This window comes from Micromys minutus, assembly GCF_963924665.1.
Source record: "Micromys minutus genome assembly, chromosome: 1".
In the NCBI taxonomy this organism is placed as follows: domain Eukaryota; kingdom Metazoa; phylum Chordata; class Mammalia; order Rodentia; family Muridae; genus Micromys; species Micromys minutus.
In genome coordinates this window covers 259,613,823-259,636,837 of record NC_137969.1, presented here as the reverse complement: position 1 = coordinate 259,636,837, position 23,015 = coordinate 259,613,823, and the positions used below count along the sequence as shown (strand labels likewise).

Genomic DNA, 23,015 nt, shown 5'->3' with positions numbered 1-23,015 from the left:
ACATGTTGGGAAGCCTCCAATCCTATGCATGAGCTCAGGTTCCTTGAGGACCAATGGATGATGGGAACCCAAGGAGCCCGCTGCTGCTTACCAGGAGGACCAATGGATGATGGGAACCCAAGGAGCTGCTGCTGCTCACCCTGAAGAACAATGGATGATGGGAACTCAATAATCCCACTCCCTCACCCCCTTTATATCTTCTTGGCTATGTGACCTCAAGAAAGTTGCTTCTATAGTTTGGGTTTGTTTTTACTTTTATCCTGGGACAGATTCTGCCTGTTTCCAGAGAGGACAATAGCCTCCCGTAAACAGAGCACTGTCCCCACAGGACTTCAATCAAGATAGCTTTTCTGCAGCCATTTAGCCGGACCCCTTATCATTTGGAAGGACCAAGTGCTTGCTAACCAAACCCTTGGTGAAGGGATGTGGGGGAAAGGGATGTAGAGACGAACATGAGTTCTTTCACCTGATGAACCCGAACAAGTAAGGGTAATTTTTGCCAAGCTACTAGGATTAAATTAGTGGTGAAACTAGGTCATTTCACAAGCATTCAGAAATTATGTTCTGTGAGCTGGGCATTTCAGGAAGAAAAGACAAATGGGCTGCCTTCTGGTTCCTGGGGTTTCCAGCAGATGATAATAAATGAAGAGTAGGAAGTCTGTGGGGGTCTTCTTTAAAAATTATGGGCACAGGTGATAGGAAACGGGTTGAAAATAGAAGGGTACAAAGCAGAAGACAGCTTTGTGTTTGAACGTGACGGAGACTTGGCCCCGGTTCTGCCGGCGTGACTGGATGAAGGCTCAGGAGCCATGCGCTAAGGCTATATTACTGCATCTCTCTTTCTTCCTAATCAGGTCAGATTCTCAATCAGTGACAGCACAACGCTGGCAGACTTGCTGGCAGTGCAGCTGCACCGGGTAGAAGACGACGTGAGAGACATTGTGGATAAGGCCGTGAAGGAGCTGGGCACAGAGAAGGTACCATCCTTGCGCACGGGTCGCTGTGGTTCTGGCCTTGCATAGGAGCTATTTGGAAGTGTGGAAGCATATATTAAAGTTTTTCCTCTGCTGCTGGGTGCCCTGGGCAGGATACAGGATTACTCAGAGGCAAAGGACATGCAGCAATAGGAGGGTCAGCCCTGATTGGGGGGAGTAGGGGCCGACTGTGTAGCTCTCCCTTTTCAGCAAGCACCACTCCTAAGTGTTAAGCTAACACAGTTGGCCTTTCATAATAGTAAGCAGCTATTATTTCTGGTGTAAAAAGGGGACACTGAGGCATAGGAACGTAATTAACTTATCTAGGTTTGTCTGGGAGCCTGAGATTCACCTTCAGGTCCTACCTTCATCTACCTCATGCTGAGTAATATATGAACAATGTCTGCCCTTGGGACGGCTTTTTAAATATGCTTGTACTTGTAACCCTTCAGGGAGCAGCATGTAAAACTCAGATCCAACAGGATTAGTGTGAGGCTCTGTCCTTTGGGGTGACAGCATTTACAGCCCAGTCTTGTCACCATGAATCATCTAAAGAAAGAAAGTGAGGCTGGTCACATTTGAAAGATTATTGATTCTAATTTTAATCACTTACAAATACTTGCTTATAATTCATAATTATAATTTATTTATAAATATGAACTTCAATATTAAACTTTTTGGAATTCTAGATCATGGCTAGAATATTGGCCCTAAATTTAATGTGGACGCACTTTAATTAGCAGATTCTTCTAATTGCTAGGTTCTCATGGATATCAGTCACACCTGGGAAGCCCTGGAGTTTTCCTATGAGACTCACCATAGAACAGGCACCCCACTGCTGAAGTCTGATGAACAGCTTTTTGAGACTCTAGAACACAACCAGGTAACATGGATTTTTAAAATAAATTTTAATTAACAATTTTAGACATTGATTTTTCAAAATCACATGCAAAGTCCTATTTATTTCTTTACTGAGCACCTACTCATGCCAGGCTCCAGGTGTGGGATCGTCTGACATTCAAAGTATGAATACCTGCTCTCAGGGTGTTGCAGTTCAGCAGATGACACAAAGGAAGTCCTGTAGCATACTAAGGAGAGACAGACAGACTCTCAGAAGACTAAAAAGAGATAGACTCCTAAAAAACCAAGAGACAGACAGACTTCTAGGAGACTTAATAGACTGACTCCTAAGAGACTGAGAAACAGACAGACTCCCAGAAGACTAAGAAGAGACAGTCAGACTCCTAGGAGATTAAGGATAGACAGAATGACTCCTATGGGACTATGGAAAGACAGACAGACTCCTTGGAGACTTAAGAATAGACATACTGGCTCCTAAGAGACTAAGGAGAGACAGATAGATTCCCAGAAGACTGAGGAGAGACAGACAGACTCCCAGAAGACTGAGGAAAGACATACTTCTTGGAGGCTAGTGAGAAGCAATTGGAAATGTGAGAATGTTGGGTTCCTTGGAGGAGATGATGCTTAGGCTGGCCTTAAAGGGGACACTGGCCAAATAAGGACCACCAGGAAAGGAAAGCTATGTCAGGGGCCAATGATGTTAGTGGTATCTGCTGCAACATTAGGAAGCAGTCACCTCTCAAGGGCCAATTGTTTTTGAGTCCTTGGAATATATTCCCCCCCCCTCCCGTGATAATAAGGCATAGTAAGCCTGGAGACACAGATGTGAGCACAGCATATATGGCTTGAATTGTAAAGCTAAAGAGAGGGGCATCCCTTGAGACCTTTGTGAGAAGAAATGTAGATGAGCATCTGAGAAGGAAATGTTTGTCACTGTGATGAGCCATAAACCTAGACCCTGGGAGCACCAAGATTCTGGGTTGATTTGGTGTGAGCACCATTTCTATAAAGGCAAAGGTCAGCTAGAGCCCAGCACAAAGGCTCATGTATCAGGAAGGTTGGGAGGCCATTGTCAGTATCCAGTGAGCCAGATACCGAGAGAAAGAAGCTATGGCCTAGTGCCTCAAGGGAGGCTATATTTGGTTAACAACAGAATAGGTGGGGAAGGGTAAGAGACTGTGCACAGGGAAATAAGGGAGCAGGATATTGCATAGAAGCCAAGGATGAGATTTTACTTCAAAGAGGAATTGCATGTATTAAATCCTTAGAGTGAGGTAGAATGGGAGGTCATGACACAGTGAAGTTCCGAGATTTCAATTTGATCATGTTGAGAAGTGACTGTCACACTCTTGCCTGCAAGTCTTGGTGACAAGATGGCTGTAGAGCATAGCAGTTGGCTGGGAGGGAAGAGGAAGCATGTGGGAAGTTTTACTCTCTGAGTTCTCCTTGCTTACACATGTATTCACAGGGCGTATGGGGCCAAGTGAGGAAGAATAATTGTGAAAGCTGTACCTAATATACATTAGGTGGTTTTATTTATTTATTCATTCATTCATTTATTTGTTTGTTTGTTTGTTTGTTTATTAAGATAGAGTTTCGCATGGGACTTGGGACTAGCTGGCTAGGCTGGGCTGGCCACTGAGCCCTTGGGCTCTGCATGTCTCTGTCTATTCCCATGATAGATATTACAAGGGTGTGCCAACACACTTAGCTTTCTTTATGTGGGCACTTGCAGGGATGAAAACTCAGGTCCTTATGATCTCAAAACAAGTACTTTAGATTTTTTTTTTTTTTTGCCTACACAGAAGGCATCGCCTTCTTGTAGAAGACATGTTAAATACATCTCATTTTTTTGGTTAAATAAGTCAGCAAGCTACACATTTGGCTCATTTTATAAAAGTTTGATAGAGCCTGTCTGGGTTCCATACAAGGTGCAAGTACACAGGAGCATGCAAGACAGCCATCCTCACGTCCCTGAGTACCCCAGTCATTCTCTGACAAGTGCCTGGCTGCCTTTTAGGTTCAATTGCAGACTCTTCTTCAGAGCAAGTACGTGGAATACTTCATCGAACAAGTCCTAAGCTGGCAAAACAAGTTAAATGTAGCCGATGCAGTCATCTTTACTTGGATGCAAGTCCAGCGAACCTGGTCTCACTTGGAAAGCATCTTCGTTTGTTCAGAAGATATTCGAATCCAGCTTGTGGAAGATGCCAGAAGGTTTGATGAAGTAGATGCCGAATTTAAGGTTTGTCAAAAACAGGTCTGTCCTGTTCTAGTAAAGTTTTCACAACATTCAAACCCACGTAAAACACAACAGTAAAAAAAATTATAATATGTTAGAGTTATAAAATGCAATTTGTGCATTACAGTACATAGTCAGAAACTGAAAGTTTACGTTTTTACAAATCTTGCCATCTGTCTTAGTTAGGGTTTTACTGCTGTGAACAGACACCATGACCAAGGCAAGACTTATAAAGGACAACATTTAATTGGTGCTGGCTTACAGGTTCATCGGTTTAGTTCATTATCAATCAAGGTGGGAACATGGCAGCATCCAGGCAGGCATGGTTCAGGAGGAGCTGAGAGTTCTGCATCTTTATCTGAAGGCTGCTAGCAGAACACTCACTTCCAGGCAGCTAGGACAAGGATCTTAAATTGACACCCATAGTGACACACCTACTCCAACAAGACCACACCTTCTAATGGTGCTGCTCCCTGGGCCGAGCATATGCAAACCATGACACTATCTCTCTATCAACTGTTCAAGGCTGTCACTGTGGCATGAGAGATGCTGTGAAGACAAACAGGTATGACTGTTCAGTGAAGGTACACTAACAGTAGCTGGGGTTTTATACAGAAGGAACCACGGTACCAGGTACCCCTAGAGCCTCCGGAACACCGTTCACTCACCTGCTGCACCCTCAAATTCTAATCCCCTATATGGAAGGAAAATGGATGCATTTCTAATGCCTATGTTATACTTTTATATAGGAGTTAATGTTCAAGACAGCCACAATAAAAAACGTCTTAGAAGCAACATGCAGACCCCACCTCTATGAGAAACTTAAAGATTTCCAGCACAGGTAAGAAAGGAGCAGAGGGATCAGTTGACGCTTGTTTCTTTCACATTCTAAGGATGTTTAACCACATGTAATAGAAGTCGCTTTGTGCTCTCTAGTTGCCTTGTGTGTTCAGGTTCCTGGTAACTGACCAACTCTTTCATCATATTGTTCTACATATACTGATTAAACACATACTGTGTGCCAAAAGCCAGGAGAGCTCTCACTCGCTCATAGGCCTTTAGTTAGTATGTGTGTATCTATACATATGTATATATTGTATATGTGTGCATGTATATGTATATATGTATATATTACATATAATAAAGTATATTCCCATTCATTTCTCTACTCCTCTCTCATTGTTTCCCTCCTTTGTTAATTTTTAGTAGTTTTAATTCCAGAATATCATTGAACTCATAAGGATCCTCCTGCCTCAGCTTTCCAAGTGCTCCATTATAGATGTGAGCTACCTGCCTGCTTTATACATTCAACTATATATTGCCCTTAGGGAACATCTCAATGCTGTCAAAATCCAAGGGCCATTTGTAAAATCACATTAACATATAATCCACAACAGCATCCACAAGAACAGTTGGGCTTTTGCTTTAAAACAAGCAAGCAAAACTACCAATCAGACAAGATGCTTCCTGGTAGGATGTGGTTGCTAGTAGTCAACAGTTAGGGGTGTGGATAATGTGACAGCAGTTCTGGGTCTCACAGCTCCTTTAAATGCCAGAGAAGGCCAGAGTCACTTGTATTTTACAGATACCCACTGGGGAAAGGGCTTTGCCCCACTTGTAGCTAACAATTGCAATGCGTGCTTCAGCTGAGCAATGTCAAATGTAGTCTTCGTCAGGAGAAGCAATGAGTATCATAAACCCAAGTCTGGTACATAATGGTGTGTGAGTGTATATGTGTGTGCCCCCCACACCCTTGCCTGACCGTGTCCTGATTGTAAGCAGGATGTCAAAGGTGAAGGGGGGAGCTGTGAAATACTGAACTTCCTGGTTGAATGGAGTCATGACAGGTGTCAGTGTCAGAAGCACAGGACACGCTCAAGAAGGTTCTTTGCTCATGCAGGCTGTCACTCTGTGAAAAAGCCCTGGCTGAGTACCTGGAAACCAAGCGGCTCACGTTCCCTCGCTTCTACTTCATCTCCTCTGCAGACTTGCTGGACATTCTCTCCAAGGGAGCGCAGCCGAAGCAGGTAATGGCTTTGGAAGTCCTTTGCTCTGCTGATTAGTCAAGTGTCCCAGTTTCTTCATTATTACCAGATGCCATCTGTCACGTCACACATGCCAGGAACTAGAAAACCTGCATTTAAATTTCTTAATTCGGCAGCAGAGGGGAATGAGGGGCTTGTGTGGGGGGAGTAGCAGGAGCAACTGCCCTGTTGCTAAGCAAAAGGTAGCATCCTGTCTTTTCAGCTTCTGGATCCCCCCGTCCATGCAAAAGTGACATACATTTCCAGATTCGCACATAAGTGAAGTGCTTACATTAGCTTATGTGACCTGAGATCTCAGAGCAGAGACAAACTGCACCAGTTCGAAAACAGTCCCCGGAACTTTTAAAAGATGTTGCTTTCCCTCAGATCCATGGTCCCTGCTGATGTCCTAAAGTTATGAAAGTGCTGGTGTTAGCCTCTAGACTGAAGATGGTGCTTTATCAGTGTGAGGTTTCTGTCCCTCAGAAAAGACAAGTCTTTCTCCAGATACTTTCGGGAGTTCTCTGCGAAAACTTTTATCTGTTTACGATACAAAGTGCCCTTTGCCGCTGGCTAGATACAGTAGTTGTAGTGATTGTTTTCCCTTGGTTATAAGCTAACTTTGAAGACTGAACTGAATAACTTTGCTTGATGCTCCATCCGAATGTTACATTTCTACAGATAAAGTGGTGAGTCAACAGGAACAACACTTTCTGGGGCCCCATTCAGGTAACATTTGTGTCCTCATGCTTAGCTCTGGGAAGAAAATCCCTCCGGTTGGGTTACATCTATGCTTAGCATATTTATGCAGCATACAATTAGATTCTTTTAAAAAGTCTAATTTCAAACACAATCATCCTCACCACACTCACTCCAAAAATCCTCACAGATGCCCTCACGACATGGAGTTTTAAGAGGAGAGCTGTTCCATTAACCTCTCCAATCCCAAAGACATTTCAAGTTCAAATGCTTACAATACAAGTCCAAATTCCTGCATGGAGAATAAACACATGTAAGCCTATGACAGGACAATGCTGTCTTTTTTTTTAAGCACAGCCCCTCAAGTACAGTAAACATGTGTGCCCACCGGGTGAATTCTGTGGAACAGTAAACACAAGGTACTAATATTTTCTGTAATTTTAACCCCAATGTGCCCTGTTGAATACCTTTGTATTAGAGGTAGACCCTTTGGTAACACTTTGGGCAGGTATCGTAAGTCATTAGTCTATTTTTCTCATTAAAGATCAGTGAGTGCAGTGAAAACAATTGCTCAAGATTAAGCTGACAGCCACAGCTCATCTCCCATCTCCACGGGAAGCCCAGACTTTCCGGCAGCACCTTGGGGAAGCAGAGATTGTCCATTTCCTTCTGTGGCTACAGGGGAGAGTTTAGGGGGGTGATTTGTGGTGCAGAGGACTGAACCTGGTCTTCATACATGCCAGGCACACGTTCTGCAGTTTCTCATCTATCCCTGACTGTTGGGCTGCTGTTTACCCTCATACTCAGTGCAGAGGACCCACATGCTGAGTGTTGTGAAACACAATCCAGAATCCTCACAGGGAACCAAGTGAATCCTAGCCAGAGGTATTTAGTTTCACCCAAAATTTCATAACTTAAAAAAAAAAAAAGACTTTCTAAAAGTTTATTTGCATGTATATGTGCCTGTGTGCAGATGCCCTTGGAAGTCAGAGGGCAGCAGATCCCCTAAAGCTGGAGTCACAGGCAGTTGTGAACCACCTAATGTGGTAACTTGGATCCTTTTCAAAAGCAGCAGGTGTTGGTAACTGCTGGCCGTCTTTCCAGCTCAACTCCCATAGATCTTGCCTTTGCCAGTGTACCCAACTGTCTGCTTCCATCTTCTTCCTCCTTTGTCTCTTTAGCAGATGGCCAAGCCAGCGATATGCTGGAGACTGACTCCTGCAGGTTCCCCTTGGTTCCCAGCTCCCCTTGCTTCTTATGCTTAGGGTAGAAATCAGGAATACATTGTTTCTTTTTCCCCACTAGCACAGAAGAAATGCTTTGGCTTCTCACTCTGGGCTGTCTACCTACCCCTGAGAGGAAGCTCAGCCCCAATCTTGAACACATGGAACAGCAAGATATTGGATGAGGAGAGGGTGTTAAGATGTGTATGACTGAACATAAAGGGTTTTATCCCTTCTAACTCACGTCTACTCCCCTCACTGTGCACAGACACCCCATGACTTTTATCCTCAGATAAAGTCCTAGACTATACACAAGGGGAGGATCACGCAAAGTATTCTTTTAAGTAATGTGTGTGTGTGTGTGTGTGTGTGTGTGTGTGTGTGTGTGTGTGTACTCACCATATAGGACAGGTTAGCTCGCCAGCCAACCCCAAAGTGCTGGGCTTTAAAGCTTGTCCCGCCCCACCCAGCTTTCCTGCCTTTGTTCTGGAGATGAGACTGAGGTCTGTATGCTTGCAAGGTAAGCATTGTACTGACTGAGATGTCTCCCTGGTTTTCTTCTAATCACTAAAATATGCCGAAAGGCTCACCCAAACCACGCAGTGACTTGGTATACGTGTCTTCAATACCAAGTTAGTTCACTTGCCGGTGTTGTGCCTCTCTTTAAACCCCTCTGTAGTTGTCACAAGCATCTATAGCTCCGTGTTGATGAAGCGTCTTTTCTAGCTAATGTTAGTTTGCCTCACTGCTATAACCCACCCTCATTGTATTCATAGAATTATGGTTGTACTCTTAAAAAATTCTAGGCACATATTTTTTAGCACTGGGACTGGTATTATCCTAATGAACAGCTGGAAAATACAAAGTGTTAAGGATGTTGACTTATTAGGAAGCTGAAGACTAGAGCACAGCACAGTGATGTCTGGCATAATGATGTCCCACTGCCCTGTTGACAAAAGCCCTCAACAAGGTCTTCATTCCATACTAATGAGAGGTCAGGTCACGTGGCTGTAGGGATGGTGTGGTCTATAGTTGTCCTAACCTATCAGCCTTGAAGTGGCTTGACTTCTGGCTGAGTCTGCAATTTTCCAGAGAAGTCACATTATTTTAAAACGCATGAGATGTAAACTTCATTGAAATAATTTAGGAAATATTTTTATACTTTGAAAACCTTATACAGTGCATTTTACTTAGAACTTTATATATATATATATATGTAATGCATCATTTTGCACACGTATAACACAGCGTTTTGGTCACATCTATTCCCCATTTCTCTCCTCCAATTCCTCTCCCCTGTCCATTCCCCCCCATCTCTATCAGCCCAATTGGTGCTGTCTGCATGTACATGGATGTAGAACCACCTACTGTTGCAGGGAACTTTTCAGGGGTGCATCCCTGAAGGAAACAGGTGTTGTGAGTTCATGTTCACAACGGCCCATCATGTCCAGCAAATAATGGTTCATGAAGATGTCCACAACTTCTTTCTCTTCCAACCTTACAAACCCCTTCTGCCATAAGTATCCCTTGCCTTGGGTAGAGGACCTGTGGAAAACAACTTTGAGTCATTCCAGTTCATTTAACGTGTTTCCATACTGATAATAACATAGTGTTATCAGGAAGTATTCACCAGCCTTGGTAACACAAGCAGCAACTCCAGAGGGTCCTGCTTTACTGGGACCAGTAAGGTCCTTAGACTAACTTGTGTAGTCTGGAGCCACACAATAGTTCATGCCATTGTCTGAAAGGTCACCATGCATTATAAAGTCTTGGTCACTAACTATATAACTGTGTGTGTCTTATGCATTTGGACAGTGTAGCTGAGCTGTCTTCTCTTACCCCATTTTCGATATTAGAATCAGTTTCTGACCAGCAAACAGAGTGTGTCCATCTCTGCCTTTTGTGCTGACATTCTTTAATGTGCTCCTGGTAGTGTGACCAAGATAACACGAGATGGCAGCTTGTGAAGCAACAATGCAATTGGCCCATGAAAGGCACCCTTGTGTGCAGATAACTCATCCTGACATTTTGTAAATGGCTCAAATTCTTCACCCACCCCACCCCCCACACTTAATTTAAGAATGTTGGTCCAAGAGAGTGGCTGAAGTTAATTGTGGAATTTGTTCAGCCTGAACTTTTCAAGCGGGGAGGTCCGATGTGGAAGCTGCTTTCTTTCTGTGAACTGAGGTTCCTGATTTAAGGCTCTGGGGCAGAGATGCCAGAGATTCAGTTTGGGGTATCCTGGATGTCTGCTGCCAGAATTGGCAGTCACTAAACTAGGTTTAGCTCAGGATTTGAAGATTTCTCTCCCTTTGAAATCCAGCCCAGCCTCCTCAGAGTGTAGATTGTCTGCAGGACAATGGGCTGAACTTCCTTGTTTATTGCTGCAGAAATAAAACTTTACACATGCTTGTAGCTTTCACAGGCCCTGTGCAGCAGTGATGTGTGACAGATTCTTTATTAAAAATGAATTATTATTAAATATTATTTATTAAAAAATCCACGTGTCTGTGTATGCTAAACAAGTGTAATAAATTTAAGTGATACTAGGATACTCTTTTGTGCCCTTCTAAGGTGTACTGGTAACAAGTATAATTATTTTAGCCTGTAGGCTCTAATGAAGTGACACGTGTGTGTATGTGTGTGTGTGTGTATATATATACACATACATATATATATAATTTTAACCAATTTGATTAATTTAGTTGTTCACCTATTGGGAAACTTTATTGGGTTCACAACAGCTTGGTTGAATCTGACATTGACCTTGGATATCTTAGGAACTCTAAAGAGATGAAGTTATTTTTGATGAGCATTTCTAAACAAAATATTCTAAAAATATAAAATACACAATTTTTATCCAAGACTTATTAGTAAAAGAATGTAAACCATTTCATTATGTTTTATGCTCATCAATACATTAAATCTATGTATGTACCAGATTAAATATGTCAAAGCAAATTTCACTTGAAACACTATTTTAGAGTTGGAGAGATGGCTCAGTGGTTAAGAGCACTGAGTAATCTTCCAGAGGTCCTGAGTTCAAATCCCAGCAACCACATGGTGGCTCCCAATCATATGTAATTGGATCCGATGCCCTCTTCTGGTGTGTCTGAAGACAGCTACAGTGTGCTCGTATATGTAAAGTAAATATTTTTTTTTTAAAGAGAGAAAAAGGAACATTATTTTAATACGGGAGCCAGAGAGCTGCAGTGGTGGAACTGAGCTCACCAGGTGTCCTCTGGTGACAAGTGAACAGTACACATGCTCAGGGAACACCCTTTAAGGGCGGGAACACTAGGCTATGGGAGAGGAAATGGGCCAACTTATCTTTGAAGAAATCTACACTGAAGCAAGGAGACAGATGGTTTTTATACACTGCCAATGTTGGCATGCATGAAGGTGATGCTGAGAAAGAGCCTGAATATTAGAGGAGGAAAGGCATTGCCAGATCTTAGGTGGGCATAGGCTAGACCACATCTGTGTGCATTGTGTTTGCATAGAGACCCTCATGAAACAAAGACCCATGTCTGTGTGCAATGTGTTTATACAGAGAACCACATCCCTGTGCAGTGTGTACACATAGACCCATGGCCACATGCGGTATGTTTATAGGATCCACAGCCATGTGTAGTGTGTTTGTACAGAGACCTACATCTGTGTTCAGTGTGTTTGTATGAGCAGCTTCTCTCCTGACTAGCTTCATGAATGAATAGAAGTTTCAGCATGTGGATTTTAGGGCATTGGGGCTCAGTAGCCACTGGGAGTGTTGCACCTTGACTGTAAGATGATGTTCTTCTGCAGAGAGCTAAGAGGAGAAAGGCCTCAGATGCAGATGCAGTTGGGGGTTTCCAAAACAAATGGCTTTAATTGAAAGGAAACAAACCAGAAATCCTGTCTTTTCCACATGCAATGGAATTCAGGAGAGAGGACCTGGGAAGTGGCTCAACAGAGAAAGCACTTGTCCTGTGGAGACCAGAGGTCTGATCCACAGAGTAAGTGGACTGGCTAGTTTGACTGCCATCAGGAAAGACCACTGACATGAAACAGAACCTCAGGCCTATACCTGCATACATGTTTCTCTCTCTCTCTCTCTCTCTCTCTCTCTCTCTCTCTCTCTCTCTCTCTCTCTCTCTCTCTGACACATGCAGCTGCATACTCGCACTCAAATGCATACAACACACAAAACACCCCTTCAAATACCCAAAACCACACTGAGGGAATCTTAGATTACAGTGGAGGACTGATTTGCCCCTGACCTAGGTTAGAGCTGAGGAAGGAGTAAAGAGCCAGCCACAGATGCAAACGCACAGAAGGCAGTTGTTTGTTGTCAGTCTTGTTCAACAAGGACAAAGAACTTCTCATGGAAGTGTGGGTGTGGTAGATACTACCCAGTGGGGCCCCTTGAGACTGTATCCTTTTGTAATGGATGCCTTTATCTCAAGACAGCCTGACATACAGAGGATTAAACTTTTAGGTATGTGTTTAACAAAAAAGGTATCTAACTTTCAAATAAATATATTCTATTGCCAATGGAAATAATCTTTTAGTATCCTATCAATAGCTAAATACTTAAACATGGTTTATGTTACAATGTATCTTTTTCCTTCTGTAAACTATGTGCTGCCTCTTAGAACTCTCTCTACTAAGGTAACTCCATCACTGGAATTCCATCCATAGCCAATTTGTATACTATACAATAATATCAGAGTTATAATGTGAGAGTGAAGCAAATGCCCTTTTAATGTTAGAAGGTTTTGCTAGCAAGGAGTTGTAGCCTATCCTTGTTTTGCCATTGCTTACTAAGGCTACTCGGTATTAGCTAAGATCAATGGGTAGGGCTTCAGAAACGTACTTTCCTTCTAGGAAAAGGAAAAGCTGGATAAAACACTGGACTGAATCTGTTTAACTGCAGCGAAGGGCATTGTCTAAAGGATACTGGAGAGAATCTGGTTTCAGGGACAAAGATAGGAGGGGAGGAGAGACACAGAGAGCTTTGCCTGGCATTGGGCGTAGCTCTTTCTCTTGAGATGTGAAGTGATTCATAGATGTGTCAAGATGGTTACCATCCTCCTTAGTCTCAAAGAAATGGAATAAAAAAAAATACAGCAAAAATACCTAATGCAGGCCCACCAGGAAGGACATTATCCAGACTGTCAAAAAGCAAGAAATGGCTCTAAGGTCAATTGAGTATAAATTTGCTGGAGTTCAGGACAGTAGGGGGTTGGGAAAGAAACTATATACATATCTTTTCTAAAACTCAGCTCCACTTGACTATAGATTGCCATGGAAGGGTAAGGCAAAGGAATGGAGTTAAAGATGTGGGGGAAGATATCTTTATGGCTTTGAATTTGCAAAATTATTTCAAAGTGGACATATAATAATAGTGAATATGTTGAGATTTGATTGTGTTAACCTTAAAATAAATAAGGACCTACTATTGAGATTAATAATGCAAAACACAAAGTGGGAAATGATGTTGCAATGTGTTAAAAGACATATAGAGAAGTGTGTGTGTGTGTGTGTGTGTGTGTGTGTGTGTGTGTATGTGTGTGTGTGTGTCTGTGCGCATGAGTGTGCATGTATAAATCATGTGAAGGAGGCAAGGTTGGTGGCACTCTAGTATACAGATGAGCAGAATATTCACCCAGGAGGTTCATGCATAGGTCTTTCCTAGTGGCTGGCAGAAATAAACAACCAAATCATCCAAGAAAAGCAGCAAAACCCACAGTGGGACACGCATGGTCCTGATTCTGGACATGATAACATAATGGGAGACAGATTTAGTCTCCTACCTAGAACTAACAACTTTGACAAAAGATAGCTTTATTAATCCTGGATGGTAGAGAGTAGAAACTGTGATTTGCAAGGAGCAGGCAAGTTAAGTCCCGTGATGGCTGCCTTGGGTTCCAGTGTTTAGAACAGGACACCTAGAGGCAAGAGAAGGTGACCTCTAAGACCTTCAGAGGCTCCTGTGAGTGGGGGAGGTTTTGATCAGTGAATGTGTGTGAGGGAATGACCCAGCTGAGAGAATTAGAGGCAAAAGCACCAATATTCTCACAGTCTGTATAGTGCCTGTTTCCATGACTGAGGGCAGACACCCTGCAGGTTTATTGGTAGAGCACAGGGAAGATCTTGCTTGGTTGTGAGGAATAATTAGCTCTGGGTTACACACTTTTCTCATCCTGCCAAACAATTTTTCGTAGCTAAATCTTCAAGGTCAAGAGTTTCTAAGCGATTTTACTGAATTGTGGATGTCACTGAAGAGTGTATAGGTGATGGATGTCTTACTTAGGGTTCTACTACTGTGAACAGACGCCATGAGACTGTCTCCAGGCAGATAGGAGGAGGGTCTCTAAGCCCAGCTCCTCAGTGAGACACCTCCTCCAACAAAGCTACACCTACTCCAAGAAGGCCACACCTCCTAATAGTGCCACTCCCAGGGCCAAGCACATTTAAACCAGCACAGACGAGAATATTATATTTATCATTCCTGGCATTTCACTAAAGGCTACTTTGAGTATAAAGAAGCCAAGATTATTCAGTCCATAATAGAAAAGAGAAGTAAGTAAATGAAAACTGACCTCAAAGTATCCCAGATGTTAGAACTGGTGACAAAGAGTAGCCATCGTTACATCTGTGTCCCACGAATACAAACGGCAAGCAGAATTGCAGACATTCTAAGACAGTTTCGTATCTACTTTACTGTTCTAACATAGGGAGAAGGAGGAGGGAGGGGAATGTTTCCAAAAATACAGCCAAAAATTTCCAGATTGGTAGAAAGTTTGAATTTATGAGACGTAGTAACACTTGATTATAATCCCAACACCCAGGAGTTGAAGCAGGGGGACTACCGTAAACTCAAGATTAGCCTGAGATATAAAGTGAGTTCCAGGGAAGTCTTGACTATAGAGTGATATCTTGCCACAAAAATCAAAAGAGGAGGGAAAAGGGAGGAGAATGAGGGGCATAGAGAGAAGAGGAGGGAGAAAGAGAGTGTCAAAGGGAGAGTGTGAGAGGGAGAGAGGGAAAATACGAAGAAAACTAAAACAACAAAGGCTTCTCAGATTGTTTACAACCAAGAAGAAATAACCCCAACTACCTAACTACAACTCACAAAGCCCCAAGACACACAAAAGAGCAAATAAGCAGATGACAGCTGACGTCACACTGGGAAGAACGGAAGTTATCAGACATCAGAGCCTTGGCATTAAAGTACGGCAAGTCTGTCAAGCTGAAGTTCTCTCTTAGAGAAAGGATATTTTGAAGATTTAGGGAAAGGGAAGAGGTTTTCTTCAGATGCGGAAACCCACCAGCAAACTGGTGTTTTGAGACATGTTAAAGGAACTGTTTTAAGCAAAAGGAAGATGGTGCCAGGTGTAATTATAAAGTCTGAAGACTGAAATGCTAACTGCACAGAACCAGATAAGACAGGCGTATTAGCCATCCATCAGGAAGCAGATGCTATAGAAATATATATGTACATATATATCACATTAGGGCTATGCACTCACAAGCCTCCTAGTCTGTTCTTCTACTTCGCAATAGTGTGGATATCTGCAAGAATTGTATCTTCTGTGTAAAAGTTCTCCCAACTGAATTATGGTTTACCTCATTTTCCTCTCTATGAATTTTAGTTTTTGTAAATATATATTAGATTACCTTATGTAAAATTATGCAATATATACATGGCAAAAAATACAGAAAAAAAGCCCAAGACGTACTGTTCTTAAAATGTAGTCTTCGGTGCTCTTTCTGAATGAATGTACTGGTTTATATATCTGCCCTATATATTTAATAAAACAGCTACTATGCTACAACATGGCGTATAATGGCTACTTCAAGTAAATGTGAATGTGTTATAACCAAACCCTCTAAAATAGATTTAGACTCCCAATGATGTTGTATCTCAACCAATAATAAGTTCTATTCTAAAGCAGGAATGATTGTCTACTGTTTTGACAGATTGGCATAAATATTTATGCATGTGATAATAACAGGATGGACTCACATTCAGTCTTATTCTAGAGATTAATAGCTTCGAAAGGCAGAACTGCCTGCATTTAAGTTTTCACATGGTAGTGGATATCCTCATGAATGAGTTAATGAACACTCTGGTGGACTCCTAGGTGCTTGCTAGCCTGCTGTGTTGCGGCTCTGTCTGTGTATGTTTTGTTTTAGCAAGTAGTGCCAACTTCAAGAACACTGAAGGATAAGTTAGATAGCAGAAATAAAAAAAACAATGGTGAAGTTTGAGAAGGGAATTAGAAATGACCAATTTCATCTTTCACCCCCTTTATTTTCTAGGTCAACAGCAGGTGGAAGTCATAGGCTCTGTTATTAGTTTGCATTATAAATTATAAAATAAATATAAGTCCTTATATTTTGTAAGTGGTTCCAGCCATTCAGATTTCAGTTACCAAGGACCAATAGCCTAACCCATTTCCCTGACAACATGATTCACATTTGAGACGTTACACTGTACTGGTCGGGAACAATGGAGTAAAGCCTTAACTGCTGGCTCTTTGGCCCACAGAAATCACAGATGTACAACATTATTGGCAAGAGTTAGATCATATCTTTCAAATGATGTCAGCAATAAGCCACTGTTCATCTGTTGCCAAGATAGTGTTGTGTGACCTCAGTGTCCCTGGGATATAGTTGTGTGACCTCAGTGTCCCTAGGGTATTGTTGTGTGACCTCAGTGTCCCTAGGGTATTGTTGTGTGACCTCAGTGTCTCTAGGATAGTGTTATGTGACCTCAGTGTCCCTAGGGTATTGTTGTGTGACCTCAGTGTCCCTAGGGTATTGTTGTGTGACCTCTGTGTCCCTAGGGTATTGTTGTGTGACCTCAGTGTCCCTAGGGTATTGTTGTGTGACCTCAGTGTCCCTAGGGTATTGTTGTGTGACCTCAGTGTCCCTAGGGTATTGTTGTGTGACCTCAGTGTCCCTAGGGTATTGTTGTGTGACCTCAGTGTCCCTAGGATATGTTGTGTGACCTCTGTGTCCCTGGGATATTCCACATGAATTATACAACAATAAGTGACAGATAGGGGTTGATGGAAAGGAGAATACGCAGAGACTGTAGAGCCTGCGCCATCTGGGGATAATGTTAGAAGTAGATATCAAGTCGAGCACACTTGGAGTTAGGAAAGACAGGCAACCAGAGGATGACTTCTTACCCTTAGAGAGCCTGCACACACAGGCAGACATGCAGCTTATGTAGAACAAGCTTCCTGACATGACCCTGATAGCCATGGCTGGAACAAAAGGGATGATGTGGTCCAGAGTTAGTGACACCAGCAAGGCAATAAAACAAAATCCCAAACAAAACAAAGGAAACCAAGAAACAACACGAAGCAAGCCAGATGCCCTACCTAAGAAACATAAAAGGGCTCATACCACTGAGAGCTCCAAGAACAACATGTCAGTAGTTGACCCAAACTCAAAAGGAGTTCTTTGCCAAGACATGAAGAGCTGCTACTTCTACTGCATAAGCCAGAAGAGATCACCACTGTTCAATGCCCCCTAAGTCAACCTACTTGCTTCAATACTTTGCTATTTTGAACTACACTAGACCAGATAGCTTTGCTGCTTTCTCTAGTTCCTTAAACAGTTACAACCCATGGTAAAGATTTTAATGTTTTGCCATTTTCTCTATTAATTAATTGATCAATTAATTAACTCTATATCCCCACTGCAATTTTACCTCCCTCCTCTCCTTTCAGCCCCGACCCCAATACCTCATCTACTTCTACATTTCTCTTCAGATATCCCATGAACATCACTCAGTCCTGCTATATCAAGTTGCAGTAAAACTAGATGTATCCTCTCCTATTGAGGCTAAGCAAGGCAGCCCAGTAGGAGGAAAGGGTCCCAAAAGCAGGCAACAGAGTCAGAGACAGCCCTTGCTCCTGCTGTCGGGAGTTCCACATAAGGACCAAGCTACACAGCTGTTACGTATATACAGAGGGGCTAGGTCAGTCCCACGCATGCTCTCTGGTTGGTGGTTCAGTCTCTGTGAGCTCCTATAGGCCCAGGTTAGTTGATTCTATAGGATTTCTTGAGGTGTCCTTGGCCCTTCTTTACCAAAACTTTTAAAAGGTCTTTGTACTGTCGTAAGTTTTCCTGTTTCTTATTAAGATGGTTGGTGTTCTTTCGGGTCACATGACCATATTTAATAAACACACACTACTGTGCCAAGCTGGGACCTTTTGTGTGGATTAGTCAGCACAACACCCAAGTAACATGAAGGAACGTTCTTCAGTTTTTGCTAATAATCTTTTAGAAATGAGTCTAGAGCATGACAAAGATTTAGTTTCTTTAATAACAGTCTGAAAGTGTTATTTTAATGTATGCTTTTAGTTGTAAAACAGAATCCTTTTCCCAATCAGTTAACCAGGAGGAAGAAAAATCTAATTTCATGTTAAACACAAAGATACTTCATCAGAAAATATTTGCCCTAAAAATGTCCTCTTAGAAAATTTCAGTAAGAAGGAAACATCTGATTTCAACAACACCAGATACAGGTCACGAGGATTGGGAGTTAAGAGATTTACATTTTCTGGCAACTGCCAGAGCAGCTATAAGGCCAGAAGTTGTTGTGAAATAATTTTCTGAGCAAAGCAATAATGTGCGAGGGTGCTCAATGGCTGAGGTCTCATTTATCCTGCGGATTTTCAATTGAGTATTATCTAGGCCCATTACCCCGTAGAAGCTGTTTGACATCTGTGTGCTTCCTGGCCACCTCAGTGGGGAGAGTGAATGGTTAGATTATTGCAGGGATGTTCTGTGTATAAATGCCCTTTGGGTAATGTGCAGAGATGGAGGTGAATATGATAGTTCAGGTAGTGATCCGCCTACCCCCTCCCTATAGCGAAAGTAAGGAGGACCCTCAGAAACCCATCTGTTTAAGACTTGAAGATGCCCCCATGCTATTTCCTTAATGCTGAAACTGCAAATGCAGCAATATGTGAAGATTGAAGACTTTAAAAGACTAAGTTGCCCCAAAGGAAACTTACTGATACTGCTGGGCCTGTCATGCCGACAGCTCAGGCGGCTGCTGTTCCAAACCAAGTCCAGCTAAAGTATAGGCTGAGGAACACACGTGACAGCAGCGAGACCTGTGAGCCGGGAAATGCTGCCCAGCTTCGGACTAGCTTCTGCTGATGGTAGCCTTTGTTTTCTGCTGATGAAACATTTTCTAACAGAAAAATCAGCTGTCTTAAAGTACACGGTTTAGTGCCATTTGCACATTTCTAGTGTTGTACATCTACCAGGCCACCTTTCTTTTGTTCCCAAGACATTTTGGTCACCCTCAGTACACTTCCACAAACATTACGTTGCTTGCCTATGTCTTTCCCCCAGCACCACCAGAAACCACTGGTCTGCGGTCTATGGCTGTAGATGCACATTCTTGGTATTTTGTGAGGATGCTTTTGTGGTTGATGGGATTGGATGACTGGCTGCTGCTGTCACTAAACTCAGTGTTCTTAAGGTTCATTCACATTGTCCCCCCAATGAGTTAGATATTGAATCCAGGACCTTTGTGTAGTAGACAACTGTTCTCCACTGAGCTACACCCTACGGTCGTTCTGAAACAGGGTCTCGCCAGATATTCCAGGCTGGACTGGAACTCAGTTTTTCAGTTTTCACTTCCTCAGCTCTAGGACAAGAGTATGTGCCAGCCTACAGCCTTTGTTACCGTACACACACACTTCATTCTTCCACATGGCTGAACAGTACGGGACGGTATCTACCTCATACAATTCGCTTCTTCATCCACTTGAGTGGCTGTTTCTACTGTGGGATACTGGGAACCGTGGAGAGGGGACTGGCACACAACTGTCTGTTCAGTGGCTCTCTGCAGGGCCTATCAATGGCTTCTTGATGATTCAGTTTAATTTGCTGACGAGTTGAGTTTCTATCATTGATGCTTCCTCTGGGCCTATCTCTGGCCATGACTCAGTCTTCTCCAAAAGAGATGAGTGCTTTGGCTGATGTCTGAGTATGAGCCCAGCTACCGAAAAGCTGCTTTCTTCTTTAGTCCTTCACGGCAATGCTGGGCATTGTTCCAAGGCAGGGGCCAGTGGGAGGAGGGTATGGCCAGTTGAGGACCTGTGTTCGAAGAGCAGTTATGTATTTTTCTTCAGACTGACCTTTCCAGACAAGAGGTCTGGTGGTATTTGTCTTTCATTTTAACTTCAATTTGTCAATTTTCAATAAGATGCATCACGTTCAGTGCATCATGTCGGTTTTCTTTGGAGAAGGCAGGCTCTGAGAAACGAGGGCACGGGCTGTGGTTTTTATTAACAAGCCCTGGACCTGCGAACCCAAAGTCTTGCTGCCATTCAGTCTCAGCAATGCTGACTTGGAAAACTTACCTAATAAATCAAAATAGGGAAACAGCATTTGGCCTCTTGATGTACCGAGGTTGTGTGAGAACCATAGTATTCCACGGAATAAATGATGTCAGTAGGCCCCAAAACCATAAGATCTCTTGGATTTTTATGTTTATTTTAGATATTTTACCAATGTTCTTGTACTTTAGACCAAAAACATAAATCTGAATTTTAGAAGTTTGAACATAAAGCTCTGTTAAAATAAATACCTCCAGTTGTGGTACATCAAGACAGGTCAGTGAGACACTCACCAGGCATAGTGAGCACTCACCAGGCATAGGGAGCACTCACCAGGCATAGTGAGCACTCACCAGGCATAGGGAGCACTCACCAGGCATAGTGAGCACTCACCAGGCATAGGGAGCACTCACCAGACATAGGGAGCCCTCACCAGGCATAGTGAGCACTCACCAGGCATGGGGAGCCCTCACCAGGCATGGTGAGCACTCACCAGGCATAGGGAGCACTCACCAGGCTAGCTATCATAGTGGGACCAAAAACCTGACATTCTCTCCATCAGGGTCATTTCAGGTACTTGTATTTTACTAGTGACCTTAATTTTGAGACAATTCTGGAAATTTATGATAAAAGTTAGTAACTTCATATGTTTTGTTTCTCAATTACCATGATTTTTGTACAATAAGAAACACTCACCTTTTTATTAACATTCTGGCCTTAGGTAACACGCCACCTAGTCAAACTCTTTGACAGCATCGCGGATTTGCAGTTCAAAGATCATCCAGAAGCATCCACACACAAAGCAGTTGGAATGTTCAGCAAAGAAAAGGAGTATGTCTCATTCCAGGCCGGATGTGAATGCATTGGCCATGTAAGATTTGATTTTGAAACTTTCTATGCAAAGGGGGTAATTTTTGGGCAGCTCCTCAAGGCTGAATTGGGCTACCAAGACAGTTTAGTTCCTGTAAAAAAAAAAAAAAAAAAAACAGGCTCTATTTGGTTCTGTACTAGGAAGATTGCTGTTTGCAATTTCCAGTGTGACAAGGAGCTTCTGGCCTCTGTCCGGCTTCTCTCATTTAGTTTTAGCATCCGGCAGGGGTCAACAGTATTTGGAGTTCAGCTAGACAGAAGGGATTGCCACTGAGTGTCTGAATAGGTCTTGGGATCATAAGCACATGCAGCCCAGTAACTGGCTTTATCCATCCCTCAGAAGCTGAGGGAAGGGAATGGAAGAGGGTTTGTGGCTGGGCATTCAGGTATGAACACTGTGAATGGCTTCTGTGTTAGTACGCTCTACCAAGATGGTGTCACTCAGTTACTGTGCTGTAACTAAGCACATTCTCTACCCTCATGGGCAAATCCCTAAAAACACACTTACCAGTTACCTCCAAGGAGGAGTCGTTTGCTGTAGGACAGCTTAGAGCACAGCTTGGTAAGTTAGAAGTTGTCTTAGTTAAGATTTCTGTTGCCGTGCCAATGGCCACAACCTAAAGCAACTTGGGAAGGAAATGGATTATGTCATCTTACGACTCTGAGGTCAGACTCAAGCATGGAGGAAGTCAGGTAAGGAACCTGGAGGCAGGAACTGAAGCAGAAGCCATGGAGCAACACTGCTTATAGACTCGTTCTTAATGGCTTGCTCACAGTACTTTCGGACCTAACTCAGGACCACTTGCCCAGGGTTGGTACTAACCACAGTGAACTGGGCCTTTTCCACATCAATAATTAATAATGAAAATGCCCCCATATGTGTACCCACAGGCCAACCTGGTGAGAGAATTTTCTCAACTGAGGTTCTTTTTTTTTTTTTTTTTTTTTTTTTCTCAAATGTCTCTATCCTGTATAAAGTTGATAAGAACTAACCAGGTGGGACATGCACTCTTTCTGATGAAGCACGGTTAACTAAGTCTAATTCACAGAGTACCCTTGAGTGTGGTCTCCATGTGAGACCCTCTCAGGCCTGGGCAATGGCTTTCTTGAAGTGCTCTCTGTAGAAGAGCCGTTGCTCACCAGGGTTCTCTGCACTCCTCTCTGTTACTTTTTAATATTGCACCAGAAAACTCTGCCAAATGAAGGGGAGGCAGATGGCGGGACACTGTGATTAAAAAATATTTTTGATCTCTTGGGCTTTTTAGGATATTATTATAGTGATTAGAACAAGTCACCATAAACTATCTTGACAAAAGTGTGTTGCTGTGTGCTGCCTGCCGGCAGACTGTTCATCAACTGGCATTGTGCCCAGAGGGGGACAGTCCGACTGATGGATGTGCTTGTCACTAGCAGGAACTCTTGGTATTGGAAGGTTTCCTAGGGCTCTCACTTTTTCTACATAAGCAGCGTATGCTGGAAAATGTGAGCCTAGATACCATTCGTTTTCTACCTTTGTTATATATTTAAAAAAACATTTTACCACTTTGTATTTTTATACTTTCTCCACACCTTTATGATCACTTCTTCCAAATTTGGTCTGTTTTAAATTTATTTATTTATTCATTTGTTTATCAGATTGGGCTCTTAGAGACCAGAAATGAAGAATCCATGGCCCTGGTCTCACCAAAGAGATGGGCATATATATATAATGATTAGTATTAATCAGATGTGGGTCAGTCTTATTGTATGCTGGGCAGAAAAAG

At 42.7% G+C, this 23,015-nt stretch overlaps 1 protein-coding gene across 1 annotated transcript in view; it reads left to right on the top strand.

Moving 5' to 3' along the window:
• Positions 1-23,015, top strand: part of DNAH11 (dynein axonemal heavy chain 11) — a gene marked incomplete at both ends in the record, with an annotated part of 271,279 nt that overhangs the window by 64,881 nt on the left and 183,383 nt on the right. Inside the window, 6 exons of the mRNA XM_080921133.1 lie at positions 855-977; positions 1,735-1,857; positions 3,856-4,080; positions 4,827-4,918; positions 5,978-6,104; positions 21,104-21,253. Coding sequence (XP_080777259.1) covers positions 855-977; positions 1,735-1,857; positions 3,856-4,080; positions 4,827-4,918; positions 5,978-6,104; positions 21,104-21,253 — 840 coding nt within the window. The remainder of the gene's footprint in view (positions 1-854; positions 978-1,734; positions 1,858-3,855; positions 4,081-4,826; positions 4,919-5,977; positions 6,105-21,103; positions 21,254-23,015) is intronic.